Source organism: Haliotis rufescens, unplaced genomic scaffold (genome assembly GCF_023055435.1).
Source record: "Haliotis rufescens isolate VD_foot unplaced genomic scaffold, xgHalRufe1.0.p SCAF_7, whole genome shotgun sequence".
Lineage (NCBI taxonomy): Eukaryota > Metazoa > Mollusca > Gastropoda > Lepetellida > Haliotidae > Haliotis > Haliotis rufescens.
In genome coordinates this window covers 7,363,929-7,386,251 of record NW_025964361.1, presented here as the reverse complement: position 1 = coordinate 7,386,251, position 22,323 = coordinate 7,363,929, and the positions used below count along the sequence as shown (strand labels likewise).

The 22,323-nt window shown below is 39.9% G+C and overlaps 2 protein-coding genes across 2 annotated transcripts in view; both read left to right on the top strand.

Annotated features, from left to right (window-relative positions):
- The window catches only part of LOC124144486 (CD109 antigen-like), a 54,955-nt gene extending 43,091 nt beyond the window's left edge, over positions 1 to 11,864 (top strand). Inside the window, exons 24-37 of the mRNA XM_048387698.1 lie at positions 460 to 598; positions 1,488 to 1,664; positions 3,161 to 3,242; positions 5,798 to 5,954; positions 6,357 to 6,437; positions 7,150 to 7,327; positions 7,729 to 7,925; positions 8,533 to 8,682; positions 8,982 to 9,044; positions 9,215 to 9,327; positions 9,906 to 10,053; positions 10,385 to 10,487; positions 10,585 to 10,676; positions 11,750 to 11,864. Coding sequence (XP_048243655.1) covers positions 460 to 598; positions 1,488 to 1,664; positions 3,161 to 3,242; positions 5,798 to 5,954; positions 6,357 to 6,437; positions 7,150 to 7,327; positions 7,729 to 7,925; positions 8,533 to 8,682; positions 8,982 to 9,044; positions 9,215 to 9,327; positions 9,906 to 10,053; positions 10,385 to 10,487; positions 10,585 to 10,676; positions 11,750 to 11,755 — 1,686 coding nt within the window. The 3' untranslated portion in view covers positions 11,756 to 11,864. The remainder of the gene's footprint in view (positions 1 to 459; positions 599 to 1,487; positions 1,665 to 3,160; positions 3,243 to 5,797; positions 5,955 to 6,356; positions 6,438 to 7,149; positions 7,328 to 7,728; positions 7,926 to 8,532; positions 8,683 to 8,981; positions 9,045 to 9,214; positions 9,328 to 9,905; positions 10,054 to 10,384; positions 10,488 to 10,584; positions 10,677 to 11,749) is intronic.
- A 4,205-nt stretch (positions 11,865 to 16,069) lies between these two features.
- Positions 16,070 to 22,323, top strand: part of LOC124144485 (CD109 antigen-like) — a 36,785-nt gene continuing 30,531 nt past the window's right edge. Inside the window, exons 1-4 of the mRNA XM_046513900.2 lie at positions 16,070 to 16,174; positions 20,482 to 20,556; positions 21,698 to 21,876; positions 22,143 to 22,168. Coding sequence (XP_046369856.2) covers positions 20,501 to 20,556; positions 21,698 to 21,876; positions 22,143 to 22,168 — 261 coding nt within the window. The 5' untranslated portion in view covers positions 16,070 to 16,174; positions 20,482 to 20,500. The remainder of the gene's footprint in view (positions 16,175 to 20,481; positions 20,557 to 21,697; positions 21,877 to 22,142; positions 22,169 to 22,323) is intronic.

Sequence of the window (22,323 nt, the reverse complement as noted above, 5' to 3'; positions counted from 1 at the left end):
CACAACATTGCATAAATGTATTTACCTCCATGTCGTTCCGAAATCAACTTGTCTCATAAAACAAAAACGTTTTTGGAAAATCTATGCTTTGGTTGTGTCTTGACATACGTCGGATTGTAAATAATCCTGCCTGGACAAGACAAACCGGTGAGTGACATTATGGGCAACGTTCCACGCCGTCATGGCACAACACGCAGGTCGGCTCTAACGATAAGAACAGGCTGCTGGAGTCCAGTTCTATCCAGCAATACCCACGGCTGTTCAATATATGTAGCTCTAGCCTAAAAGAGGGTATCGACCTCTTCACAAGAACCTATGTCATAATAACCCTGAACAAATTAAAAAAGCCACCTGATCGGGTTATCACTTCATGAAATACCGATACTTCCTGTAAGATTACTTTCACAATATTAACCTCATATGATATAGATTTTGAGTGTTTACATTTCTTTCATAAAGGCAGAAGGTGTCCGCAGAGAACGGAACATCCCTGTTCTCGTTGACCTGACATCAGAAAATGAGTTCTCCGAGACGATTAAGGTTTCCTCTCCGCCTGGACTTGTTGAGGGGTCTGAAAGAGTTCGGCTCACAGTGACCGGTAAGTTAAAACTGAGCATATCAGTAACAGTGACTCTGGACTCTGATTACTGCTTTGTGCGAGTGAATTGGTAGTACTTGGTTGTCACAGTTACCGGTAAGTTGATGCTGAGAACAGGTTTATTTCTGCTTTGTGACGGAAGTATTTCTTAACAGTGATTTAAAAGTAGTTGGTTGATTATTGCCGTGCCACAGGGCTATAAGGTGAGGTGAAATGGGATTTAACGTCGCGTCCAAGATTATTGCACTTATATAGCGACTGCATGTACGGTTGTCTGTTTGTGTGGCTGCTTGTATTAGTCCGGACTGATGCCGATTTATAGTGCTAGCTCACTGAGATACCATGCCGCAGTTTAACATGAATACCCCACTCAGACACAGTATACTGACTCCGAGCCGACCAGTCCTTGTTTTAGCCCCTTAATGCCGAGCGCCAGACAGGGTAACAACAAGTACCATCTTTTAACGTCTTTTGGTATGACACGGTCGGGGATCGAACCCCCGACCTTCCGCTCTCCGGACGGACGCTCTACCACTAGACCACGGAGGCAGTCCATGGAGCTATGAAGACTATTGATATAGACTTGGTGGTAGTTGGTTGTCGAGAAGCATGTCTCAAAAGGTAATTTATGACAGTTTATAGGTTGATAATAACTATGTCACAGATGCACAGATTTGTCACAATGACTTGGACTTGGTTACTCAAGTAACAGTGGTTCAGTTAAAAAATATAAGATGGTCTTGTTGATAGATTGAGACTTAGCTTTATAATAACTATGCGTAAAAAGGTAACATTACACTGGACATTCGTGTTGGTGTATTAACAGGTATGTGTTGTACAAAGAGTATGTTAATCAAATATGCCATGCGTCAACTATTGTCCATTACAGGTGACCTGCTTGGCCCAAGCCTTGATGGGATGGAAAACCTCCTGTCCCTGCCAACTGGATGTGGGGAACAGAACATGCTGAAGTTTGCTCCCAATATCTACATCGCCAACTACCTTGAAGCGACCGACCAAATGACAAAGGCGTTGGAGGAGAGGATCAAGTCCTATCTGGAAGTCGGTGAGTTGTATGAAGCTTGATTGGGGTAACACGTTGGTGAGTGGCATGTTGGCTGCCTAGAGTCAGAAGATCGTGAATGGCATAATGGTGAACTAGTGTCAGAATTTTGGTGATTGACAGAAATGGTGGAGTCAGAAGTTGTTGTGTTACATGATGATGGACTCGAGTCAGAATGTTGGTGAGTGGCATGATGGTGGACTTGAGTAAGATTGATGAGTTGCATCATGGTGGACTGGAGTAGGAATGTTGGTGAATGACATCTTGGTTTACTTGAAACAGAATGTTGGTGAGTGGCATGATGGTGGGCTGGAGTGAGGTTGTTGGTGAATGGCATCTTGGTGTACTTGAAACAGAATGTTGGTGAGTGGCATGATGGTGGACTGGAATAAGAATGTTGGTGAATGGCATCTTGATGTACTTGAAACAGAACGTTGGTGAGTGGCATGATGGTGGACTGGAGTCAGAATGTTGGTGAATGGCATCTTGGTGTACTTGAAACAGAATGTTGGTGAGTGGCATGATGAGGATGAGAAAGTGTTGCACGATGAAGGACGTATTCCAGGAAATAGTCCCCATTCGCATGAAACCTATCCAGATTGTCTTGGGACACACACCTTAAACAATTAGATTATGTGTGATCTCACTGTTGATCAAAAGAAGTCCTATTTCTTCTACCACGCACATTAACACACTCTAAATGCAGTAACCTGCCCACTACTGTTATTAGGTAAAAGTGCATCCAAAAATACATAAGAAAATTTGTAACAAGATAAACCTTTGAAATAATGATTACCGTCATGATACTTAGTGTGGCTGATGTTAAATTTAAAGCAAGGCGACCGGACGGCTCGATAGATAAATGGCATGCTGTCGTTGTCATGCAATTAATCAGCAGAGAAAAGGAGAACACTTTCATCATGAAAAACCAAACAGAGTGATTCAGGAAATCAATATATAGATGCTTAAACGGTTATGTAGGCTCCAGTATTTTTATGATTACGACAAACCTGAGTTCATGGTCGGATTTAGTTGTTAACGTATTAATTTTATGTATTATCAAATGTGACAAAGAAAGGCAAGACTCGATCACTTTAAAAAGATACTTTTAACACTAGCAGAGTAGTGCAGGCGTTGACTGGGGCAAATCACCACTATTTGTATTTAGAGCAATGGACTGAAGCTTAGTAAAAGTTATGTGAGTGTGAACCTGGTGTCGTGTTAATTCTTGTATGTGTGGACCAGTACATGAATCCCTATGTTAACAGTTCAGAGTAAGTGCTGTAAAAATTACCGCTTGACTTTACCCCCTCCTAACCAGGCGAGTTGTAGAGGCACAGCTTACATAGACCACGACGGCGCGGAACGGCAATACGGTAAGGTAACTGTAGTAGGGTCCCATTATACCCCAAACACAGTTACGACAATACACACACAAACATGTGTCCTTTAGTCATACCAAATCAGATAACATTATGAATTGCCTTTTCTCTCCTCAGGATATCAACGTCAACTGTCCTACCAGAGATATGACGGGTCATTCAGTACTTTCGGTGAGCGAGACGAGGCAGGAAGTGTGTGGTAAGTGTGTGACGTAAGGTACACGTGAATAAATGAGGGCATACCTGAGTGAGTGATGGTGTTATGGTAAGTGATGGTAAGGTACACGTGAGTAAATGAGGGCATACCTGAGTGAGTGATGGTGTTATGGTAAGTGATGGTAAGGTATACGTGAATAAATGAGGGCATACCTGAGTGAGTGATGGTGTTATGGTAAGTGATGGTAAGGTACACGTGAGTAAATGAGGGCATACCTGAGTGAGTGATGGTGTTATGGTAAGTGATGGTAAGGTACACGTGAATAAATGAGGGCATACCTGAGTGAGTGATGGTGTTATGGTAAGTGATGGTAAGGTACACGTGAATAAATGAGGGCATACCTGAGTGAGTGATGGTGTTATGGTAGGTGATGGTAAGGGACAAGTTAATAAATGAGGGCATACCTGAGTGAGTGATGGTGTTATGGTAAATGATGGTAAGGTATTCGTGAATAAATGACGGCATACCTGAGTGAGTGATGGTGTTATGGTAAGTGATGGTAAGGTACACTTGAATAAATGAGGGCATACCTGAGTAAGTGATGGTGTGTGGTAAGTGTGTGACGTAAGATACAAGTGAATAAATGAGGGCATACCTGAGTGAGTGATGGTGTTATGGTAAGTGATCGTAAGGTACACGTGAATAAATTAGGGCATACCTGAGTGACTGATGGTGTTTCAGCATACATGGATGGACCAAATTCCAAGCCAAACCCTCTGCGACAAATTCTTCTAAACCTATCGCTATCAGTCTGTTTTGTAACATTGTGTGATCATTGAGTTAGTGCGTGAGTTAGCGTTGTGTAGTTTGAACAGTATTTCATTCATTTCAGTGATAAGGAAAAATGGTTTGCCGGGTTTACAGTGCTAACCCACTGAGATGCCATGCTGCAATTTAACTTGATATCCACTCAAGCACATTAAACTGACTCCCCTTTAAGCCCATTGCCATGCAAAGTAACAACGGTTGAACCCGGTCAAATGAACATGTCTTGCTAATTGTATAATGATAATGCCTCGCCGAGCGATCAAGCGCCATACCGTTACCGTCACATGATTTCAAGCCCATTCATCACATTCGTGTTAAAAATAGATGCACATCATGATCAGTCACATGACATTACAGACAGGAAGTTTACAAACAGCAACCGATACATCATCGGTGCATACGATTGTTCTAATGCAAATTATCATCCAATCAAGGTTTTGGCTCGAAGACATGTGGCCTATAACCCTAAAATGCCTTTCTAAGTCCTGTTGTACACTCTCATATTCCAATACTAGAGCAAAGTAAAAAGATGAAAGGTTGTTTTAAAGTGTAAATGTATTCACAGCACAAGACAGACTAAGAATCTTGAAAGATTGTTGTGTCCTTCGAATTATAACTAGGTTCAATTTGAAAAGAGTGTCAGCAAGTGTGGTTTACTGCGGAATATATCCATTAATCATTGAAGACTGTAAGTTTTCATTCCAAAATTGTAAAATATTTATGGTTAAAAGTAACACAACATGCCGCAGAGAAAGTGTGATTTCCGTAATAGAATGTGCCGGTGGAGGTGCCAAATCGGTGTGGAAATTCAAAGTTAAATATTTTTCCATTTCACAAACAATTTACAGATGACAAATCAGTTCATTATAATATTAATATATCATAAAGATATTTCAACCAGTATTAAACTAAAATAATGAATATATAAAAATTTTTGGTCCACGTACATAGCGTAATTTGCCATCCGCTTCATTCCTGGTCACAATTCTTTACATGCGTAGTGCTTTCTCTCCTTTCCGGAAGCGTGTGTGTGTGTGTGTGTGTGTGTTGGGGGTGGGGGGTGGGTGGGATTATAGATAAATAAATTATAACACACACACACACACACACACACACACACACACACACACACACACACACACACACACACACACACACACACACACACACACACACACACACACACACACACACACACAGAGGCGCGCACGCTTCCGGAAAGGAGAGAAAGCACTACGCATGTAAAGAATTGTATATATGTACATATGTATCAAAGATGCGGGTCTTGGACGTGAACGTCCACCACCAATGTATACGATACGAGTGATGACAAAAGTAAACAAACATACTCAGGGCAAATCTGGAAGATCCTAGGAATCTGGAACGAGACAAACCTCTGCTCAGCAACTTGCGGCGTCTAAAACTCTGATATAAACTACTTGGCAATTAGCATAAGGTGTTCCTGCCTTGGTTGCAATATACAATAAATGGTTAAAATGCCGATTTGCAGGCAAGGGTTTTAACCTTAATGCTTAACGGCCAGTCATGAACATTATTTAAAATTGTTTAAAATTATTTAAAATAAACAAAAACGACACTGGAACATTTCTAACAAAAACCTCGCATTAGTCATGTCACACAATTTCTACACTACAACATATGTTTGGGGCATCATTTCTTAACATGTAAGTGACCCATGCCATTAGATCACCTTTTGACTTAAGACACTTTTTTCATGGCCTGTGTTTGATACCACTGTTTTTAAACAGGCTAACTTCTTTCGTGGTGAAGTCGCTTTTCCAGGCTCGCCAATACATCTACATCGACAACTCAACCATTGACAAAGCCCTCAGCTTTCTCGGAAATATGCAGATGAGTGATGGCGCTTTCGTGGAACCGGGCAGAGTTATTGACAGACAGCTACAGGTTAGAAAATCACATGTCACAGAGGCAGATTAACGATTCTGAAAGAGAGGCGAGAGTGCTGCACCTAATAAATAATACTTTGCAATTAACATAAGGTGTTCGAAAAGGGGAGTGTGCATTCACGGCATTGGAGGAGAGCGGAGAGCGGCGAATGTCACAGACATGCGTCGCACAGGTCATTTTAGTGAGACACCAACAAGGGTATCGTACTGAACTAACAATTCCATGGTGCTTGCACACCTAAAGGACGCAAATCTGCACATCAAATTGCAGCATCTCATACACCTTTGCAATAACCGTCATGAATCACGAAGCTATGAAAATGTGAACTGGCAGATATGGATAGCGTGGCTTTGTAGGTATTGTAGCATACCAACATTAGTTTCCTGAACTCGTTTGCAGGGGATCGAGGGCTCCGGACCAGGCCTCACGGCCTACGTGTTGCTGGCTCTTGTTGAGACTTCAGGACACAATGGGCCAAGGGTGAGATACTTTTCTTCAAGAATGAATAGAATTAACCTGTATTAACATAATATGTACAGGTAGAATAGGTCTTCAGCAACCCATGTTTGCCGTAAAAGGTGACTATGCTTGTCGTAAAAGGCGAGTAACGGGATCGGGTGGTCAGGCTCGCTGACTTGGTTGATACATGTCATTGATCCCAATTGCGTGGATGGATGCTCATGATATTAATCACTGGATTGTCTGGTCCAGACTCGATTATTAACAGACCGCCGTCATATAGCTGGAATATTGCTCAGTGCGGCGTTAAACAACCAACCAACCAGAAGTGAATGTGTCTGTTAAATTGCCATTTCGATCAGAACAATGAAGTTGCAAGCTCAGTGGTCATTTCGATGGTTTTCCTCTTCCTAAATGAATTACAGTTAAATGAGCCAAAGACTCGCTGGTGTAGCATCCTGTCTCCATCCTGGAACCTAGTATGCGGATCGTATCAGCTTGGTTGATGGCGAAGAACATTGCTCATTAAAGCAGTCACTGGTTTGTCTGGTCAAGACTTGATTGTTTTCAGGCTGACATCATATAGCTGGAACATTGTTGATTGCGTTTAACACCAAATTAAACAAGCTAATTAAAAAAACAGGAAACAGCTGAACCCCATCGACTGGTGACAACTTTACAACTAACCATTTAAAAACATATAACAGTATGTATGATTATTCTGGTGTTACAGGTCAACCACTTACGCCTCAATAAGATACAGCAGAAAGCTATGGCGTACCTTGAGAGGCAGAACTTCCAGCATTTGGCCCAGTACCCCCTGGCTGTCACCACATATGCCTTAACCAAAGCCGGGAGCAATCACTCTGGAACAGCCTTCGACCACCTCAAGAAAGTGGCTAAAAACAAGAGTGAGCATTCATTCCCACTGGGCTCTTAAGGATGTCTTTCATAGTTCTTCAGCTATTTCTCTCTACCTTTTCAATAGATCGTACAGTCTACCATTTTTTACATAGGTACATATTACGTTTACATAACATTATTCGTCACTTCAAAGTCGAACCATCTGGCACCGTATGTATGGCGGCTGATTATACATACAGACATGGCATGTTTGTTTTTTCAAATAATGTATAGCTAAAGCGTGCATGGCCGATGGGGGTCAGGTTGAATGAGAATAAAAACGGAATACTGATTTTCTCATTAGTCTGACTGATTAAAAACTAAAGTGACAAACTCAGACAAATGGCCGACGTTGACAGGTCATATATATACCATCGGTGCTCAAAAGTTGTATTTTTGTATTGTGCAGGGGGTATGATGTATTGGGATGTGAATACCGTTTCCAATAAGAGAACTGCCAGAGAGAGAGCTGAACCAATAGACATATTGACGACGGCCTATGGCCTAATGACCTTCATCTCCATCAAGAAATTCAGCGCTGGAATGGGCATAATGCACTGGCTGGCTGCACAGAGGAACCCAAGGGGTGGATTCATATCCTCTCAGGTGACTTTAAAACTCAGAAATGCCAAGTTTATTATAATACTTCTAGGTAAGGTACTCAAGAGTGGAATGCAAAATTCATTACTCGTCACCACTGATCACGCTCCTTCATATTTCCCTCTGGAACTTCCTGGGCAGTCTTGTTCCCCATTTTTCAATCTATGTACATCATACGAATCGATGTAGTTCTCAATCCGATAGTATCCGATAGTATCCTATATAATCCGATCAGTATCCGGTTTACTTGTCTAGCGTTTGTTTAGCTCAGTTTGGTAATGCTTGTCACGGTGTGATCCCATATTTTGGAAACGCTCTGTTTATTTGCCTTTTAGGGATTGTTTTTAACGCCACAGTCAGCATTATTCTAGCTATACCACGGTAAGTAATCTAGTCGGGACCAGGCAGGCCAGTTACTGTCAGCTCATGCAACAAAACACGCCATGGGGGCATAGTGATATGCAGCCTGCCAAGTCTGACCACCCGATCCATTTTAGTGGAATTTGAGACTGGGGAAGAACTCTACCCGGGATGTCTTGATAGTACATATATATTGTAACTCACCATTGTATATTGGTATGGATCTCAGAATTTCATGTCTAAAATGTTTAAGGATACGACTGTGGCCCTCGAGGCTCTGACCCTGTTCATGGTTGAAGCGCAGCCTGACAACTACAACATCAAACTCCGACTAACAGCCGGGGATGAAGACAGGACCATCACCGTCAACAACGACAACGCCCTTGTCCTACAGAGCGTCGACGTTAGTTACTCGTACACAATTTTACTGATACCGATAACATAACGTTGTAGAACAATATGGAAGTTTATATGTGGGTGGTTAAGTTGAGGCTAACGCTGCTTTCAACAGTATTCCAGTTGTATCACGGCGTTTACATGTAGTCAATGCATGCTGTCCTTGCAGAAGAAAAATTATCATTGGCGAAAACATGTTACCAAATCAGTATCACGGTCGCACAATTATAGCTTTGTTGCTGTTTGACAGTATTTCAATCTTATCTGTTTGTAATTTTAATGACATTCACTTAATCTGAATTTCAGCTGACGTCCATTCCATCAAATTTCAAAGTTTCTGCAGAAGGCACTGGCTTTGCCGTTGTTGAGGTACAATATCTTTGTGTGGACATGTCTGTCAAATGATATGTATAATGTATATATGTGTCATATAATTATATGGAATGCTGACATACAGATAAAGAAGTAATTTATAAAGTTAGAATTGAAGTTCATTTGTCTTCTTCGTATGTTCACATGATACTGTATTTTGTTCCTAGCTGGGCCTATTTTACAACATAGTGTCTGTGGCTGACGACAGTGAGGTTTTCGACGTCAGCACGGTGCTCCTCGACGACACCATCAACGGCTTTACTCTTATGACATGTGCCAGGTATGTGTTTCTATCAGGTTCACCAGTCGTCTAAGGCGCCGCGATTCGCTGTGCAGAGTTGCGTTCCTTGGGCAAACCTATTATTGTGGGTTCCAATCCCGGTTCGCCCCGATTATGTGTCTAGGTTTGTCAGCACCATACCCGTGCTCGTGGGTTTCACCGAAGTGGTAAACGTCTGACGCCTGCATCACTTCGGGCTTTCCTTCTACATTAAGCTGACACGCCGTGATATAACTGGAATACTGTTAAAAGCGGCGTTAAACCCACTCACTCACTCATCTCAATGTGCTGCGCAAAGGTGTGTCCCTGTTCCATGTCAGATACCAATGATCGCTTTCAAATCTTACACGCGCCCTATAATGGTTCTTGGTTTGTCAGCACTATTCCACGCTCATGGGTTTCAACAAAGCGGTAGAAACATCCATGACCTGCATCACTGTGAGTTTTCCTACCACGTACGCTGACACGCTGGAATACCTTTCCATCACTGAAGACTAAGTGCACTTAATCAATTTGAGGACACCCTATTAATTGCAATCTGTCACTGGATTAATTAAGCAATATATTTTCTTTCAAAGACATCTCCAGAACGGGTCGAGTGGGATGTGTGTTGAGACCATCCAGGTCCCATCCGGGTTTACAGCTGATCTCTCCAGTGCAGGCAACATAGCGGGACTTAAACGCCTAGAACAGACAGACGGTCAAGTCGTCGCCTACTTTGATTCGGTGAGATTCATAGAGAACCTTAACCTTTTTAACCTTAACTGTTGTAGGTCAAGGTTTCTGCTACAGGATTGTGGACAATTTGTATCAATTACTGACAGAAAAATGTCAACATCGGTGAATAGTTTTACAAGTACAATTGTATTTGTGAAAAAGTCGGAAGTTAATATAGTTGTTTTCTGCAACATAAATTCTTGGCCTGTGAGATTCAGAGGATTTCGATGCTGGGCTGACAATGCCGCATGATCTCCTGTTGAGGGCGAGTTAAATAGTCTCATGGTGCCACTGAGTTATGGACCTTCGCCAAACATACTTAAGTTTGTATTGTGTGTAGGTTGGGAAGACCTCAACATGCATGAAGCTGTCTTGCTCCAGGGTGAACATGGTGGCCAAGACCAAACCTGTGTACATTTCCATGGTGGACTATTACAAGCCGGGTAAGTTCCGTGATAACATTACTGACCCCATTTGAACTCTTACAAGCTAAGTAGCATGATAACAACATGATATACATATAACTGTTTTGTTCTACAGATGACAACGCTGTGGTCTCCTACCATCCACGAAGACTACGGAAGTCAGATGTCTGCGAAATATGTCCCAAGTGTTCTGGCTGTGATGAAGATGTAAGTTACCGTCGAATCCAAGTTAGTACACCGGTATTTCTAACGTAATACCCAGGAGACTCGGGGACAGAATGGAATCAGATCATGAAATGCCTTCCGCGAGAGTGACGTTAGGACAAATTGTCAAAATGCGGGTTCTGTTTGGGTCTCCATGTGTAAGAATATCTCAAGGTACCGATGCAAACAGTTATGACGAATTGTTTGACCACCCGAGATCAAACTTAGTACACTTTCACTCAAAGGAATTGATGCACCTTTGGGATCCTGAGACAAAATGGTGCATAAACACACCATGTCTGTAATACGGTCGCTATTTCTTCATTGTACATGGACAGACCACCACAGTTTGACCGGCTAGGTACGTCCGTAATACGATTCCAATCACCAGGGTTGATGTTCACACTGTCGATTGATAGTTTCTAATATCTTTAACATATCCGAGACACTGCTAAAACTTCATTCTGAGCAAACAATGTGTAGGTCCCTTCTATTCTTTAATATATGGTTCTTGACAATAATTGCATTCTACCATACGAATGCCACTTTGGACAAGTTTCAAAGACTTCTAGATTCTAGATTCGATTGTGACTAGCCATCTAGTATCCTTTTGAAGCGAATGTTTCGTATTGTGCAAACAGGCTTTTTTAGGTAACTATTACAAGACAACTATTTTATGGTTCATTTTTCAGGACTTCCAACCTGTTCAGCGAAAGAATATTTTGATACGACGTTTAATGAATATACATAAATGACAAACATTTGTCAACACAGTGTCATCACCATATAAATATTTTGTTTAAAATCTTCTTTCAAAAGATGATATACACATTATGCCAGGCATTGTTTTTATTCGTACTTTTTGGCATTAACGGGAAAATTTCATAGTTTTAGGTTATAGACAATGGTAATATGGTAAATATCTTCTGTGGAATTGAGAGTATAATGAGAAGGCAAAGACATACTAGGAATTCATCATTTCGTCTTTGCTTAACATAGGGCACTTTCATCTGACTGTTTCTATTCCAAGGCAATGAGAGAATAATCTGAATGTATATCGACGACTTCTGTTGCAGGAATAGACTGTGGTGTTGACAGATCAGCCCCAGCCTCTTCATTCTTCCATCTCGACACATGGCTTGGACATTGAATAAAGGCTCAGTAGTGCTGTATTTCCTGGGAGAAACATGATGCTGTTGTGTGTTGTTTTTCTTGATTATAACGTTAAGTGAGCATAGTATGAAATGAGAAAAGTTATTGAGTTGCCCGACTTCATAGACCTAAGCTCCCACTGCATCGTATAGGAAATGAAGCATTGCCTGATAACGCGGATACTATTCCCATACACTGCATCTATAAACATACAGACTGAACCATTCAGTCAGTTGACTGCACCTTGCACATTACGGCAAACTTGTTGATCCTTCTTATTCGTACATATATTCTATATAATAATTTGCAACATACAACTGTCACATCTGTCTTCCCATCAGAAAATATGTATCAAGCTACTCAAATGCCTTTAACAAGATCAACTAAGTACATGAATATACGAGGGTCATTTCAGTTTGAAAACTGAAATCCTACACAAAAACGACGTTGATTCTTGGAAAGTTTGTTGTTCTTTGAATTTATAGACATTCTTAATGTGTACCACGCTAAATTGAAATAACCTGTCCAGGGGGCATCACTTGTCACACACATTACATATGGTGGCCTTCTTAAGCTTTCATAAGTGTGACACCTGACCTTGCATTTGGTTACATGACAAAGATTCCAATCTTTTAGTACCTTTTATTTGGATACCAATACAAGCATTTATACTTCTTTAAGACAAGGAACCTAACATACACATACACGTTATTTATTTGTGTGTCATTGTTCCCAAAATTTGTTAATCTTTGGAAAGTCTAAAAAAAACAGTAATTGTATATAAAGCTTACTTCCATGAAAGGGAACACATGAAACTGATAAATATACATTCCTGTCATCTTCAGTTGTGCCACAGTTCTTACTCACTGACTCGTGATAGTAGTCATAGTCCGTGACGTAGCCGGGCTGGTTGTTCGCCACCATGCCGATTCTGGTGGACAGGAGGTCGAAACAGATGGAAGGTGTGCCGAACTTCGATAACGACAGATAGAGAATCTCACCCCCGAGTGTCTTTTAATATCAAATATATCAACACGAGTTGATAAAAGTGGAAAAATTCCGAGGCTTGCCGAGGATATTTGTCACTTTTATTAACGATTGTTGATATATTTGATATCAAAAGACACGAGGGTGAGATTATATTTATCATCCAACATCATTCTTCCAACTTTTTCAATTTGTAGACAGTAATTAGCAGTGTCTTCAATGTAAAAAGTACTGCTAACAACTTCAGTAGCAGCGCCATTAGTGATGTCGTTTGATTGTGACGTCATGGTAACCAGTGATGTCACAATGGTCTGCAAAACATTGTGATGTAATTCCATTGCAGCGATATCTACAGTGTAGATATCGCTTGATCTCATCAAAGCGATATCTCTTGTGGGAGCCAGTTTTGAATGATAAAAACATTTGTCATATGTTATGATCAGGTTAATTGTCATGAAGGACCTTAGTTATACGACCCCAGGATGAGATACACGTATTAAGTTCAACTCATTTCATAGTTCCTGCCTCGGCTTTCAACTCTTTTTGGGCCAGCAACCTTCCTAATTGACGTCATATCCGGATCAAAGCCTGATGGGATCGATATTTCCGTAACCGCCATGCCACTTGATCCTATCTTCAGCCACCTAATCGAGAAAAGATTTAAAACACGTATTTTTTGAAAGCTTTAGTCAAAAAACAAGTTCCATACACAATGTGTTCTTTTGATCATGGGCATGGTTTTGTTACTGTCAAAATATACAACGACACCGACATTAACGAACTTATTTCTAAGGAAACGATGAAATATTTCATTTTGAGAAAGTCAACCTTTATTTCCGTTGGTACTTTGGTTTTACTTTTGGTTAAAAAAACCAATGGAGTTTGAAATGGAGTTTATTCATTTCCGTGCATGCGTAGATTGATTCTCTTACTACACATTCGCCATTTAACACCTTTTTACACATTGTAGATGGTAGACATATTATGATCATGAAACAATGTCGCGCTATCGCCATTTCGGGTAAAAAATATTTTTCAAACAGCGACATTGGGACAATAGGTCGAAATGTGCATTGTCGTGTTGTGGTTTGGTTAATTTAGATACTGTTTGTACTGTGTGTATGATATTTCGGTTTAAGACAGAATGTTTATCAGCCACGGCTTTGTCTCTGATGGACTGAGTGTGTGAGTTGGGTTTTAATCCGCTTTTGCAATATTCCAGCATTATCACGGAGGGAGACAACAGAAATGGGCTTCACACATTGTATCAATGTGGGTAATCGAACCTTAGGCATCAGCGTGGCGAACGCTTTAACCAAAATTTCACCACCCCACTGCCAATAAAAGGTTGAGCCAATTGAATCTTCATTTCGTTTCCAGCATCCAAATTCCCAGAATAGCAAAATATCAGCCTGTCCCATAGTTTCCTGTGAGATACATAGGTGTCAAGATACGGGGGCGGGGACCGCGCTCAATAGTTGTCGCGTAAGCATTTCATGTCTTCCTCTCCAGCGCTGTCAATGTCACCCTTCACTGATTGTAGCACTTGTATTAAGCGTTGTCGGAAACAATAACACATGCAGACGGATGTGCAATGGCTGCTATATCCGATGTTCATATCGATTTATATACAACCTACTTGTCTGGGGCACAGATGTTGACATTGGCATTCCAGAAATTCACTGTTTGAATTGATACGGGTCGATTTCCAAATTGAAACAATATGTTAACCCAGCAATCTGTACGTAAAAGAACCCATTGTGAAACCAACAAATGACATACGATCGACAATGGTATTACAAAATTCACTAAGTTCACACATCAATACAAATTACTGCACGGCAATTAAAATGCCAGTACACATTGGTAGTACAATACTCAATGGCAACATATAATATGATGGCAGTGATCAGTATAAAATACACAAATACAGAGGAGATAGCAAAAGTCAGTGATAATAATATATATTCACCAATCGGCGACAGTGGTCAAGCTTCCGAGATGGGCTTGGCGGGGACTCAGGAATGATAAGCGATCATCACATGAAAGCAACACGTTCTTGTCCCACTAAATATATACAGCTTAACAAGCTAATGGAAATTTCTATATCGTGCCCTCCCCACATAGGACATTACAGAAATTTCGGTAACATACTATCACCTTCTGCGGAATACTTGACCGGAAGTTTACACAAAACACTAGCATCTAAATATAGTAACTTCCTGACGACTGATCATTGCCGAAACAAAAGGCAATGAGCGTCTGCCGCAGAAACAATGCAACACAGCTACAATCGCTGTGAAACAATCAAATACAATGCCATAGAACAGAATACGTGATCCAATTATGATGACAAACACGTTTTTACTATCCGCATGATCTAAATATTGAAATTGGTCGAATAATGGGTTCTTATTGCAATCTACTTTTACAGGGATGTTAGATGAATGTGTGAAAAAAAGGTACAAGATATATCTGGTAGAAGTGTTCGCTCATTTGCGATTCTAAAATCTGTTAGTGTGGTAAATGCCAACTTCGAGATAATAGGGGACCGAGTCCAAGGTTCAAAATAGGGATGTGTATTTTTATCTCGAATTCGAGTAAACTGCCAAATTTATATGCATTTATAAAGAGAGGCGGTCCGGACCAGAGAATAGGTTCGAGATATCCGTTCCTTCAAGATAACGGATCTCGAGATAACGGGGTCTAACTGTAGTTGAAAGTGTTGAAGATATATTGCACAAGAAAATACTGTAACAAAATATGTTCATTGATCTTTCACATTGCACAAAAAACAAATGTATGAATTTTTAAAATATACAAAGTGACATATTCGTGTATATAATTACACCAGTACTAATACTGTTTTAAGCATAAACTAGAGAAAATCTTAATATGATATGATAATGTTACAGATATTAAGCAAAATTGTCGCCTTACAAATAAGATGAAAGAAAAGCCTTGTTCATTATCAGTTTTCGAATTGTATTTGGGAGCAGGTTAACCAAACCCCTGAGGTACACCCCTTTGCTTGAAGGATCCGCTAGACTAAGGTTTGAATCCCATATTCGCCTTCATAATATTCATGGGTATAGGTCGGCACCAATCTCTGTTTCATGGGTTTCAGTAAATAGTTGAAGTGCAGTTATGTATCATTTTTGGCTTTCTACACACTCGCCTCTATATAGCAGAAGTGCTGTTCAATGCGTTAAACTCCTGTAACTCGATTATACATGCCATGTGGTTAAATGGCTCTTCTCTGTACTATACTCCACTGCGGACGTCGTTTAAGTAGGCTATTCAGTCACGTGAACTTCCTCCCGCTGGCGGTCACTCTCCATCCGGCGGTTCAAGCAGGGAAGGTAGGTGCCCTTCAGTGTCCTCTCCGATTATTTGAAGATATAATCATCTAAATATTTCATTTATAAAATATCCCATATTTAGCTTGATTTTGCACGACTTAACTTGTGTATGCAATAATGCTCTGCATAGGAGTAGTCACCTGTTTCCCCTATTTTAATAGTTCAGTAGTTACAGATAACATGCGTGCTACTGAAGCGTTTCGGTAATACTACAACATGCTATTACATAGTACATTGTGAACCAGCAATCCACAAATATAGGATGCCTTAACTCAGAGATATTTGTAAAATGTGTGAGCCATAAATTGAAAACAAAATGTCTCATTTTTCATAAAATATCTCTAACATAATATCCAAAACTATTTTTTGAAAGCCATGTAGTTATTTAAATGTATGAAACACCATGAATGCATGCCAAATACCAGAACGATAATATGCGCATGAAACAGGTATCTTTCACATATTTTTGAGACATTATAGTCCGATCGTGATGTGTCTGTTAATACAATTACCGGTGATAAATTATAGCATAAACTATTTACGATTCTTGGTGTAAAACTGTGAACAAAAGATTTTATTCCATCATGCTCGGGAACAGTATATTTTTTAACATAGTTCTTTCAGATATCAGGGCCTCAAACAAATTTGTGTTGTTAAAACAGGTGACATAATGCAACGTCCCATTATCATTATGACATTAAGAAAAGAACTGACATTATCAAACAACGGCAATTTGGTTAATAAATCTCCAATTTTCGATAAGCTAACAGCTTCAATGCAACGTCAATAACATGTTCAACATAAGCACAAACATGCAACACACACAAACAAACACACACACACAAACAAACACACTCACACTCACAACAACCCCTCTCTCACTATCGCGCTCACATTTCGCTTCCAAGGTCACTTCTGTTTGTCACTAACCTTCACCTCTCGACACGACTTCCGGCACGTCAGTGTGGCCATTTCCACATCTGGTAGTTACTCTATGCTGGGCCCCGCGTAACATGGGCCCGTACCGCGCAGCTCGTATCGCGGTATCAGTGCTAACATCAGTTATAGGAACTATATATCCGATGATCTGCTTCGACAAAAGTGCGGCCAGAAGAGGTCAAGGACAAGAACAATGGCTTGAGCTACTGAGCATGCCTGTGCGCAAGTCATTGCTCCAATACCCCGTAGTAAGAATATTTCAAACCAGAACATGTTAAACCAAGTGACATCTCCACTTGAAACTGAACTTGCAGAGTGCCCTTTCCCTAGAAAAAGTTAAATGAAAAGAATTTTAAATAAAAGCGACAAAATCCTTTCCATATCCATGAGGATACACACACATTATTGACACTAATTCCACACTTCATATACTAGTACCTAGACAAGTAAGACACATTATCGACACTTAATACACACATTACATACCAAGAAAAGAAACACACATTATCGACACTAATTACACACATTATGTACCTAGACAAGCAAACCACGGAATCTACACTAATTACACACAGTAAATACTCAGACAGGTAACACAAATCAACAACAAAAATTATACACATGCTATAACCAGACAACACTCATTATCAACACTAATTACACACATTATATATTTTTGTATCTATATTGGTAACACACACATTATCGACAATTATTACACATTATTAGACAAGAAAAAGCACCTCATCGACAGTAATTACACACATAACATAGAAAGACAAGTAACGCGCATTATCGGCACTATTTATACACAATATATACCTAGATAAGTAACACACGTTATCAACACTAATTACACACATTACACACCTGGACAAGCAACACACATGTTCGACACTTATTACACACGTACAATACCAAGAAAGTAACACATTATCGAAACTAATTTCACACATAATATACCAAGAAAAGTAACACACATATTCGACACTTATTACACACATTATATACCTAGACAAGTAACACACTTTAACGACACAAATTATACGTTAGACACATTGTCTACACTAACACACACGCGCAGTAACACACACACACACACACACACACACACACACACACACACACACACACACACACACACACACACACACACACACACACACACACACACACACACACACACACACAACACATACACAAACACACACACAAACAGACAAACACTGTTATAGACATATCCATTATTTATATACATATCCATGCACGTTCATCGATATGTGACTTTATCTGGGCATAATAAGTGTTACTGTGTAATTAGTGTCTATAAACTCACCAGGCCATTTTAAGTGTGACCTGCCCCATACACACTCTGTGGTGAGTCTGTTTAAGTAACGTATGTGACTAACCTGAACGGGTTCTAGAATAGTGTATGTGCATAGGACGATCGATGTGCGTGTATATTATCACTTTAACTAGATCGGCACATACATTACGTGCGAATATAACATGGGTGAATTAACTGCACACGTTTAGGGACCCACCATTTAGTATTTGGGGGGATGTATGATATTTCGGTCAAAGGCAGAATGTTTATCAGCCACAGCTTTGTCTCCGATTCACTGAGTGGGTGAGCCGGGCATCCACGTGGCTATATAACTGCTATAATCCTGATGGCGACGTTAAACCCAATTTCACCTCACCTCGCCAAAGTATACCTAGCCAAGTTAGACACATTGTCGACACACTTACACGCATGACATAGGTTGACATGTGAGACACATTATCAACACTAATTATACACATTATATACATTGACATGTGAGACACATTATCAACACTAATTATACACATTATATACCTTGACATGTGAGACACATAATCAACACTTGTTATACACATTATATACCTTGACATGTGAGACACATTATCAACACTAATTATACACATTATATACATTGACATGTGAGACACATTATTAACACTTATTATACACATTATATACCTTGACATGTGAGACACATTATTAACACTAATTATACACATTATATACCCTGACATGTGAGACACATTATCAACACTTATTATACACATTATATACCTTGACATGTGAGACACATTATCAACACTAATTATACACATTATATACATTGACATGTGAGACACATTATTAACACTAATTATACACATTTTATACCTTGACATGTGAGACACATAATCAACACTTGTTATACACATTATATACCTTGACATGTGAGACACATTATCAACACTAATTATACACATTATATACATTGACATGTGAGACACATTATTAACACTTATTATACACATTATATACCCTGACATGTGAGACACATTATCAACACTAATTATACACATTATATACCTTGACATATAAGACACATTATCAACACTTATTATACACATTATATACCTTGACATGTGAGACACATTGTCAACACTAATTATACACATTATATACCTTGACATGTGAGACACATTATCAACACTAATTATACACATTATATACCTTGACATATAAGACACATTATCAACACTTATTATACACATTATATACCTTGACATGTGAGACACATTATCAACACTAATTATACACATTATATACCTTGACATATAAGACACATTATCAACACTAATTATACACATTATATACCTTGACATGTAAGAAACATTATCAACACTAATTATACACATTATATACCTTGACATGTGAGACACATTGTCAACACTTATTATACACATTAAATACTTTGACATGTGGGACACATTATCAACACTCATTATACACATTAAATACCAAGACAAGTCACAATGATTATATACTTCCACTACTATATTATATACGGCCTTTTTATATTAATTCACTAATCATTAATATAACTTTATGAAAGCTGTAGTCGAAATCATCAGGTAACTGACGCATCACCAATATGGCCTGAGCTTATCAAGCTTGTTCACAAAGGCACCTGATAGTGAATAATCGTTGGCAGACTAATCGCGAATTATCGATAGTGGTAATTGCTTTTTAAGCCGCTTATCGCAAGTTCTACGAAAACTCCCCACTGACAGAACGAACATCTAAAAGTTACGACACAATATTTGACTTGTTGATAGTTTGCATGTATTTATAATCTAAGATTATCGGGCGAAATGTGGGACTGAACATCCTGAGCAGTATAAAACAGGGGACAGGTAATGATTGCTTCACTGTTCCCTGTACTGCTCATCAAACGCAGGACATGAACTCGCTCTACAGTCGAGACGAGTAATAGTACTAAAAGTGGGTTTCCAGACCAACCAGCTTCTCATTTTGACGATTGCTTGACAAGTGTCCACTGTTTCAGCTCCAGCTCCACCGACACGATGTTGGTCACGGCGGCAGTTGCCCTACTCCTCGTTGTCACAGTCCACGCAAAGAAGTAAGTAGAAACCAACTGAATGGTCCACTGTTTAATTTTAACAAAATAAACAACAATAACGTATTTTTAAGACGCTGTCAGTTTTTTCATTGATCATTGATCACCATAAAGTATGTTGCCTTTTTTGTCAATAATTTCGACTTTTGTATAATATTTAACTCTATTTGTGTTTGGGATAAGGCAAGGTGTCTTATTAAAATCCTAACTTAATAGTCTCATGATTGTGGTGTTGCTGTGTATAGTTTTGTTGTATCCATACCAGCTTGGTGTAACGCATATAGCTTCATGTGTATCGAATTATACATCTCTCACCAGAGCCATATATGTTTTCCGTCATTGGGCAAAATATGTTTTTGAAGTTAACACAAAGACAAACAGGGCCTCGTTTCACTTGGCGATCTAGATCTTTACGTTGTGTATGCATATCTACGGTTGCAGCATTGTGACAGTTTTGAGGATGGGTCCCACAGTCTTTCCCTGACATGTCGTTATCTTGTAGGCCACACAGAGCGTAACAATACTAAAGATAATCCCATATGACAAGTATGCTTCACGGTGTGTCAGTTTGATATGGTACAAGTAGGTGATACAGATCTTAGTCGTCTACGGCTTTGGTGAAACCCATGAACACGGATATGCCGCTGACAAACCAAGAAACATTATCAGAACGAATCTTGGAATGGAACCCACGACCGTAGGTTTCTGGTATGCCCAAGGGATGCAAGTCTGCACAGAGGACTGGGCTACCCGTGTCTCTAATCATGTCAGAACTTCACTGATGAGTTGCCTTAAGCTTCCTCCAAGGCAACACACAAAGGGTTTCATATACACTGAAACCCTAACGTCCGTCAGCATGTTTTTTCACGCATGAGTTAGAATATTATTGTATTAATCTTCAGCAACCAATGCTTGTCGTAAGAGGCGACTATTGGGATCTAGAGAACAAACTCGCTGACTTGACTGATGCATGTCACCGTATCCCAATTGCGTTGACCGATACTCATGATGTCAATCACTGGACTGTCTTGTCTAAATTCTGTTATTTCCAGACCGCCGTCACGTAGTTGGAATATGTCCGGCGTTAAACAACAAACAAACAAATCTTCAGGACTTGAGTGTCTGTCATTTCTCATTTTACCAGCTCGTACCTGATCACAGCATCGCAGCGGATTACGCTGGGACGGCCGTTCGTCGTCAACGTCAACATCCTAAACGCCAGTTCTCTCGTAGACGTTGATATCAGCATCGTCCATGCCTGGTACAACAAGACCGACTACGTGAAGACACCTATCACCACCGTCACACGACGTTTCAGGCAGGGTAAGTATGTTTTAACATTACAAGCGAAAAGAACATGTGCATCGGCCCAAGCAGTTACCAATACCAAAATATCCTGTCTTCAGGAGTTTGTAGGGGAATTGTCCCCTTCTATTTGAATATTGAGAATCCGTTAAAATTAAAGGCATGACGATGACCGTTGAGGAGTGATTTGGTGATAATGTTTGTTTATTATTGAAAGTGAATATAAATGTGTGATATATTGGTGTTCGCCCATGACTAAGTCACACATGCACTTGCTGTTACAGATGCGCCAGACACTGTTACACTGGTCGTAAGTATGCTACTGTGGTGAAGGTACTTATGACATTTGCCAACACAGCGCATGATTTTCGGGTGCGAGGAGTGATTTACACGTTGTGTTAATCGTATGCTAACGTTACAAACTTTAGGAACGTTTAAAATATCAATCGATATATAAATTCAATC